This window comes from Brachypodium distachyon, chromosome 2 (assembly GCF_000005505.3).
Source record: "Brachypodium distachyon strain Bd21 chromosome 2, Brachypodium_distachyon_v3.0, whole genome shotgun sequence".
In the NCBI taxonomy this organism is placed as follows: Eukaryota; Viridiplantae; Streptophyta; class Magnoliopsida; order Poales; family Poaceae; genus Brachypodium; species Brachypodium distachyon.
The window spans coordinates 42198628-42207621 of NC_016132.3; the positions used below are offsets into that span (position 1 = coordinate 42198628).

Below are 8994 nucleotides of genomic sequence, written 5' to 3' on the forward strand. Positions count from 1 at the left end.
TTTTTGCAGAGAGTGAGTATTGATTAGCTGATGCTAGTACTTCATACTAATCACTACTAATTCTATTCGCGGTATCAATGTCACACAATGAAGTTAACGCCTGAAACACACAATAAATGAACTGAAGGGATGTTTGTCACGGTAACATTTATTATAGCCATAGATAGGAATAGGAAGATTTGGCTGCTTGTGAACAATCTTGATTGCTTGGGCAGTGTATATACAATGGATCACCTCACGCAAACGGAATGAAGTGTAGATCGGGTTTCCAGGAGAAATTTGTGGAGACACTCAGCCGGATATCAGGACGCCCGGGGAAGGTACGTTACGAAGGTAGTCCTCCATGGACTTGTATATGTTGCATGGGCGTGCAACAGCTGTTTGGTCGTAGCGTGAATACATGATGACGAGCCAAGAAAGGGGCCCGGCCTCCACTGTTTGCTCCGCTGTAAGCCGATTGCTTGCCGATGATGACCAAAAGAAGCAGGAAGAGCTGAGCCGTGCGTAGAGCATATGGACTGGAGTACGTCTGGACGTTGTTGTTGGGTTGTTTCCTACGATCCGTGATCTCCTAACAGCAATCGCGCGTTTACGTGTAACGGGACCTTAGCTCAAGCCGCGGAACTGGAGTCGTTGCATGCATCCAGCTAAGCTAGATCGCTCGGTGCAAGGAGAATGCGCATCCTGAATTCCTGGTCTCCGTGCCAGTATGAACTGTTTGTCCGTTGCGGTTACGGGAACGGCTCTGTTTGCCTTTGAGGGCACCCCTCTTGCTGGCTTTGCTCCATGAGAAGTTCATTTCGGGAGCATTTCCGGAAGAAAGCACGCTAGGGCGTTACGAGCTTGTTGCAAACAGCTAGCGCACACATTGCTTGCTTTCATTCACCTAACAACAACCATCATGCCCATGCATTTCCTCGCGCAAACAAACCTACATTCCCAACAATCCTACCACCACAGATCGACAATTACCTAGTATGATCACTTACATGTCTAGAAAACAAATTTAGCTTTGGGAAACTATAATAACTGGTACTTACAAAATAAACCCTGCGATGCTCAACACTCGTGCCACACTCTCGAATTAACCCGCAATTTTTTCCATGGATTGGAGGGAGTAGCAATTATCCAAAGAGAACTCAACCATGTTAGGTTGCGAGACCGGGAAATGCTCAATGATCAGACAATGTGATAGCCTCGAGGGTGTCCCGATCTTTCGATGAGATACCTAATTATCGATTTGGTAGGAGGTGACGTTGACGATCCGACTACAACCTAGGAGGCAGCGCCTTAGCGATCGATACACCAACTCCAGAAGGTTATTGATCCCGCGGGGGCACGATCAACCTGACCACGAAGGTCTTTGTTCCTGCAAGCAATCGAAGAACAAGCAAGAACAAGATGAAAAGCAATCTGAAATTGCGAATAGGAGATATGAAGGTTCACGAATCTGAATGCTCAATATAGTTGGAGTCTTGATGACGGTAAAACAGGTGGTCTAACCGACACACGCGATTACACGAAAGTAGCAAAGGCTAAACTTTATCTAATCAAAACCCCAGGCTCCATAGGGGGGCTCATGGGGTATAAATAGGAGGGGAACTAGGTGGTTTTCGGCCAGGCCCTTGTGGGAGTCCGAAACGGCCTAGGAATCCTCCTAAAACACAACGAAAACATCTAAAAATTGGCTGGACCCTATTACATGGCCTTAGGCCCAATAAAACAAGGTTATAACCCTCATCTTTGGCCCATAGATACCCATTGGAGGGGGAATCCTCCACTTGGCCGAAATCCCATTGATGAAGAGGATGCGGCCTTCTTCTCATCTCTTTATGGCGGTTTCAATGTTCTGAAATCAACACTTGAGCTACCTCCCACCACCTTGCTGCCACCTTCATGGTTTGCTGTCCAACGCTGATCCTTGAGGTCCAAGCTAGGTCCTTCATTCCTAAAACACATAAAAGAACCCATCTTAGGCAGCAGCATATTCTCATTAATATTAAATGAAATACCGAGGAACGAAAGTACCTGATAATTTAGTTGTCGTGCACGAGCTCTAGTAATTGGTCCCTGTATCTCCGGTACTTGAGGTGTAGGTGCTGTAGGGGCTGTGGTTGTATCATTAGTTGGGATGTCCTCATCACAATGTATTTTATCGCACGGTAGTCGCATTTTAAAATCTTTTGCAGCCGTTGCGATTCATCGATTTTTAATTTCCTAGTCCTACATTCCCCGGGTCTGCCTGTCAGTTTGACATAAATTAACACGGCATGAGCACTAATTAAACCCGGCGAAGCAACTACTACAGGCAGCGAAGCTTCTTGGGCACACGAAAGCGCGTAAACAAGTACCTACAGGTACCTGCAGTACCAGATTGACAAGACCTTGACGCTCACCAAGCCGGAGTAGCTAATGCACTGACTGTAATCAATCAATCATGGATTCATGAACCCCCCGCGCCCCTGCTCTGCTGCAGCTTAGCTTTTCTTCCAACCAAATGATTTCAATTCCGTGCCACATAATATAAGCGGACAAACAACTTAAGCGTGGCCATCTCCCAAAGCTAACCTCACCTCAAGAGTATATATTCAATCAGCCAGGAAGAAAAGCACACAGACACAGAGGAGACCAGCACATCAACAAGAGAGAGTTGAGAGGGGAGCAAGAGGAGAAAAGAGCAAAGGAGATCCAAAAAGCTCGAGACGAACCAATTTGTCGATTCTGTGGCCTTTTGCTCTTTTAGCTTTCGCATCTCTACGAGATAGATTAGAGAAACACAGCAGCGATGGACAGCGCGCACGCAAGGAACGGCGGGTCGAGCGCCGGCACGGCTCCTAGCACCAGCGACAGGTACTCCAGCGCCGAGGCCGACGACAATGGCAGCGCCGGCGGCGCCAAGGTGTGGGTCCTCGTGCTCCTCTTCTCCCTGATCGTGCTCCTCCTCCTCCCGTCCGCGGTGCGGCGGGGCGGGTCAGGAGGCGGCGGCGGGTTCCAGCGTGGCGGGATTACGCTCAAGAGCGGCTGGGACGTCGTCAACCTCTGCCTCGTCCTCTTCGCCATCCTCTGCGGGCTTCTCGGCCGAGGCGGGGGCGATGGGGACTCTCCCGGCGCCGCGGCGGCGGCCAAGGACCATCGACAGGTGTCGCCGGTGGCGGCGCCGGAGCCGACCGCGGAGGCCGGAGAGGAGGCCTCCACCGAGGATGTGTGGGCGGGCATCAACAACTCGTCGGCGGCGAGCTACTCGGGGATCCGGCGGCTGAAGAGCACGAGCTCGTACCCGGAGCTGAGGCTGGACAGCGACGGCGTGTGGGGCCTCGCGTCGCCGGAGCTGGCCTGGCGGTCCTACGACGACGCCGAGCTCTACAGGACCAGGCGGCTGGAGCGGACGACTTCGGCCTTGGACGCGGACCGCCCGCCGCCGCTGAGGAGGCCGACGCCGCCGGAGGAGGAGAAGACGATCCCGGTGGACACGTACGAGGTGCGCAGCAGGAGATCGCAGGCACAGGCTCAGGAGCCGAGGAGGCGGAGGCGGAGCATCGAGAGGCTCCCCAAGATGGCCGTGGTGGATGAGGAGGAGAGGACGCATCCCACGGAGACTCTTCCCACGCTGGCGAGGAGCAGGCGGTGGAGCCCGGAGGATCTGGATTACGCTACGCCGGGAGTACCGGAGAGGACAGTACATCCCACGGAGACTCTTCCCACGCTCGCGAGGCGCAGGACGTGGAGCCCGGAGGATCTGTACGCCGCTGCCGCGGAACTGGAGACGCCGGTGGAGGTGGCGTCCGTGGAACCACCGCCGCCGCCAGTGGCTCGGCGGCGCCGGCGCAGCATGGAGAATCTGCCGAAAGTGGAAGAACTGGAGCCGGAGATTATAACCCAAGAGATCAAGGTGAACGACCCGTTCTCCTCCTCATCGCCTGCCATGTTTCCCCCGGGAACGCCGCCGCCACCGCCTCCTCCGCCGCCGGGGGCAATGTCACGAAGCAAAAAGAAGAGGAGCGGCAGCGTGGGCGGCGCCAAGGAACTGGCCTCCGCCATTGCTCTGTTCTACCAGAAGAAGCGCAAGAGCATCATCATGAAGAGGGAGAGGCACCACCACAGCAAGCATCATCATCACCACCATCATCTGTCCGACGACCACTACTCGTCTCCTTCGTCCGAAGCATCGGCGAGTCCCGAAGCCACCACCCGCACCAGCCGTCCCCCGCCGCCGCCGCCACCGCCACCTCCTCCTCCGCCGTCATCCATCTTCTCCAACCTCTTCAAGAACAAGAAAGGGGGCAGCAAGAGCCGCCGCATCTACTCCGTCGCGCCGCCTCCTCCCACGCGGTCGAGGAAACCACCAACGCCTCCGTCTCGCACAGCTCCCCCGGCGCCCCCGCCGCCTCCGGTGATGACGCGGCCCCCACGCCCGCACGCGCACCCGCAGCAGCAGCCGCCACGCGCGCCGGTGTACCGACAACCGACGCCACGCGCGCAGCAGCTGCCACTGTACCCCAGGCGCGAGGTCGTCTACTACACCTACCCTCTCCCGCCGCCTTCGCCCCCAATGCCCCCGCCGCCGCCTCCACCGCCGATGTCGGAAGGAGAGGAGGAGGCTCCCTCGGTCACGGCGTCGCCGGCGCCGTCGTACTGCGCGAGCCCGGACGTGAACGCCAAGGCGGACAACTTCATCGAACGCTTCCGCGCCGGGCTGAAGCTGGAGAAGATCAACTCGTACAGGGAGAAGTTGCAGATCCAGGAAGGCGCTACGGTGACCGTGGCGGAGGAGGACGGGGAGTTCATGGTCATCGGCTCGCTCTTCGAAGACGATGATGACGATATGTCGTTGCCGGAGACGCCGGTCACCGCCACCGCGGCCACGGCCGCCGTCGCCGTCGGCTACTAATTTTACTTCTGACTTCCGAAACGTTGCATTGACGCTTTGGAAAAAGGGAGATAAGAAAAAAATCAAAAAAAATGGAAAAAACAAAAAAAACTTACTTGGGTCTTGGGTTATTTCCGTATTTTTCAAGGGGTTTTTCAGTTTTCTTTTCTTTAAGATTTTTTTGGGCTGTTAGCAGAGTTGACAGGAAGATTGGGTTATTGATCGCTAATGGAGAGGATCAATACAGTGTTTGCGTGAGGGAGAGACAACTATTACTCCAATTGAACAGGGTGATATATAGGGAGCTTTATGTGCATGTTTTAAAATGGCCAGAAAGCTCTATGCAGAATTGCAGATGTTGCATTAGGTGAAGTGGTGTGAATTCAACGTGTCTATAAATCAGAAAGCAATAGAGCTTTACATTTTTCTTTTGATTATTTGAATTTGAATCTTATACTCCCTCCCTCCAACAAAAGATGTCTCAAATTTGTCAAAATTTGGATGTGTCTAGACATAATTTAGTGTATATATGCATTCAAATTTGGTCAAATTTGAATGCACCCGCCGGGTTGCATTCTTGAAACAAAAAAAATGGTCAAACTTGAAACATCCTTTGTTGGACTATTTCCTCCGTCCAACAAAAAAATGTCTTAATTTTGACTAAATTTTAATGCATCTGTATACTAAGTCATGTCTAAATACATTCAAATTTTAACAAACTTGAGATATCTTTTATTGGATGGAGGTAGTACACGATACTAAATGCAATAATACTACACCCCGGTGTACGGTATCGTGGATAACTCCCGGCCGTTTGCTGATACGTACGTACATACGTACTCGGTGCTCCTACGTTGCTGTAGTGTTGCGTGAGCTGTCGATCGAGCCTAATGATTTGATTTGGGGTGCTTGGACTGATGCGGTTTTGGGGCACTGTTTAGGTGTGGCCAGTTGTGCTTACAATATTTGGTCTTCGTGTGGTTGAGCACGCACCATCATCCATCCAGACAACGAAATGGCGCAGGCATCACCCGACATGAAATTATTAGGGACAGGAGTCCTCCTCCATCTCTGCATATACGAGACGCCCTTGGCATGTCGCCCGGATGCCGATGGATGGAGTGGAAGCGCAAAGGAAAAGGACGAAGAGATGCGGAATAAGCCGTCGGAGATGAAGAAGAATTAACAGCAGCCACCGTGTTTCACGGAGGGGAGATGACAAAATAAAGATGCCCGTCCTCCGTTTGTTAACAGGGGAATGTCCTCCTCTAGACCCACTCCGACAACACCTTCTCATCCATAAACTCAATCAGAGAGAGTGAGTGCCTTTCAATTGAAACAAATGTGTAGCTTTCATGTGCATTGAGATCTGCCTGCAAATTAATGTGCTGGTGGAAGAAGTGGGTTTGGTATATCGTACTGTATCTTCATCCTAATCGTGATTAAAATAAGCAGTAATGGATTCCTAGATGACACCCTCATTGTATCCACCTTTCTCCCTCTTTTTCTTTTTCATTGGATCATATTCAAAATGCATGGGGGCCTAGTAGCTCCAGATAATCGAGTGCAAGGCACTTTCATGTCCCAAACTTGCAGATGAGGAAACCACACTTTCCCAGTTTGAATTTCTGGTTTGTTAACCGATATATCTCGAGTTTGCTTTTCAGATACTTCAAAGTATGAGAAATAATCTGCATACCAATCATAGACTATTTTATGGTTGAAACTGAGAATTTCATCTGCTGCCCTAGTAGATGCCTCTTTTGACGCGAGAAGTTTCACCTTTTTCCCTTGCTAAAAGAACTTTTTTATTGACTCAAGGTCGCATGGGTCAATACAACGAAAACGATTTCAAATCATCAGTCACTTCATCCAGGATAGGCATAGCCCAAAAAGTCACCAAGTAGAACAAATTATTACAAAGATTGCCAATGGTAAAAAAAAAACTCTATGATCCGCCAATCTGTAAAATAGGATGCCATCTACGCTTAAACACCACTCTGACCACCCGCTCCGGCTAGAGGAACACATCCATGAGTTTCGACGGACAAAATTAAAAGCTAGAGAAAATTCCACCTTCACCACCAAGAATTTGCATAGATGCTCAAATAACACTAAAATATTTCCGACTTCCAAATCAATCACTCAATTTGCATTCATACAAATTCACCACTAATGCTAGTTGACCATCAAGGTGCTAATGAAAAGATGATTTAGCCCTAGCTATTTGTGTTGATTTTTCCTTTCGACATACTCATTTTGGAATAATTTTGATAATAGATTTCCAGCATGAAAGTAGTAACACACATTTTCGAAACCAACAAGATATTTTGCAAGAAAGTACAATTTTGGCCAAAAAGCACAAAATTTCAGCAACATATTCCCTACTTTATTCTTATGATCACAAGTTTAAAGGGGGGAAAATCCAATATCATCATCATATGGTAAGTTTTGTTTAAGCTTTCCTCTATTTTCTTCCGACCTGACTGAATACCCTTAAAGGGTCGGGACAGGTAGAGTCCAGATATGAGGTGGTAAAGGAAGCGGTCCAACCTAAACAAGTGTCATATGACATGCGGGCTCTAGCTGTGAGAAGCGCTATCAAATGGCTTAAGATAGCAGATTATTGTTCTGTGAGAATGTTCGTCTGAAGAGTGGTGGTTTTACGAGACAATTAGCGATTGCTTTGCTTCTGTGAAAATCTAGAAATTTACTCTAGTTTATATGCAGTGCGAAGTTGAACCAGTAGATTTAAGCCAAAAAAATTGAGTGGTATTTGTGTCTCCAGGGAAATTATGGATGGTAAGTAATATGTAATCTCCTCTAAAACAAACAAGTCAAATTTCACAAAAAAAAATCGAGGGGAATCAAATTTCACAATGAATGACAAAAAAATAACCTAATAATTGATCCTCCTTCGCAATATGATCATGCAGGCGTGGCCACACTGATTTACCCTAGCTATCGCGCGTATCACACGTGACATCAGGTTCCCATCATTAACCATTAACCCGCGCATGATTAGCGATGCACCGCGCCGTTACCAGGAAACACGACACAGGCCCGATCTCCCGTGCACGCCGACGACATGGGTGCCCCTTGGCACGCAAGCGCAATGTGTTAGGAGAAAGGGTCAATGGATGATCGGTTGATTAGTAAACCGGGGCCGATGGAGATCGAGAGCGCCCGTTTTGCCACGCCAACCGCGTGCACGGGTTCCGCGCCGGGAGAGTCGAGATCGATCGAACTGTGGCCAGCTGGTCCCTCCTACGTACGTACAGTTCCCTCCATCATCAATCCATCGTCGCACGCAACGCATCACACTTCACACGACCGACTCTGTGTCGCACACGGCCATCCGTCCGTGTCTTCCAAAACTTTCCTCCCGAGCCTTTTGCCGCCCCTGATCAAAGGCCGGGGGAGCGATCGCCGCCACATCCTGACATCCACGTGACGGAGAATTGGACGAGGCGAACCACCCCCACCCCCCGGCCTCTTTGCCGGCTAACTGACTAGTCCCCGGCTCCGGAGGACGCTGGTGGCCACTGCATCCACGTGAGTACGTGACCCAGCTACACTCACCTGTGTGTCGCATGATCGAAAGCAATCCAAGTTTCAGCCAACTTTTATTTTTATTTTGGTTTCAGGTGAGGCCACCTTTAATCAGTCCAGAGAGCTGTTCTGATTGATGTGCCGTTGATCCAGCCAGCCAGCGGCGTGACCAGCGCCGCACGTGCACCACGCAGCGTTAACTGCCTGCCACTGCCTCTCTGTTTGGGTGGTGGTTGCACGCTGGATTAATCACCAAAAGTCCAAAACCTGTACTCTGCCATGATTATGATGATGCTTACGCACGGAAGAGAAGAAAAGAAATAATCACCTCTCTGTCACACAAAGAGTTCTTGGTTAATGTCTGTCCTTGCAAAGTTCCTGGTGGAGATACGATCAGGTGTCGTTTTTTTGTGGCCTCAAACATTTCGCATTGTATGTCATTGTTCGCTGTTTCTTGATCTGCATTTACTACTGCCTTTATCGCTGTCACTGCTCATGCTCTCATGATTATTAGGGAACTCCATGTGTCGTATAGTCGAGTCGAGTTCCCCATCCTTTGTGATCGCTTATCCATG

The 8994-nt window shown here is 50.1% G+C and overlaps 1 protein-coding gene across 1 annotated transcript; it reads left to right on the forward strand.

Annotated features, from left to right (window-relative positions):
• Positions 1-2359: 2359 nt before the first annotated feature.
• LOC100841216 (pollen-specific leucine-rich repeat extensin-like protein 1) lies at positions 2360-5304 on the forward strand. Its single transcript, XM_003566764.4, has one exon. It carries the CDS (start codon positions 2786-2788, stop codon positions 4886-4888), a length of 2103 nt encoding a protein of 700 aa, XP_003566812.1. The 5' UTR covers positions 2360-2785; the 3' UTR covers positions 4889-5304.
• The last annotated feature ends 3690 nt before the right edge of the window (positions 5305-8994 follow it).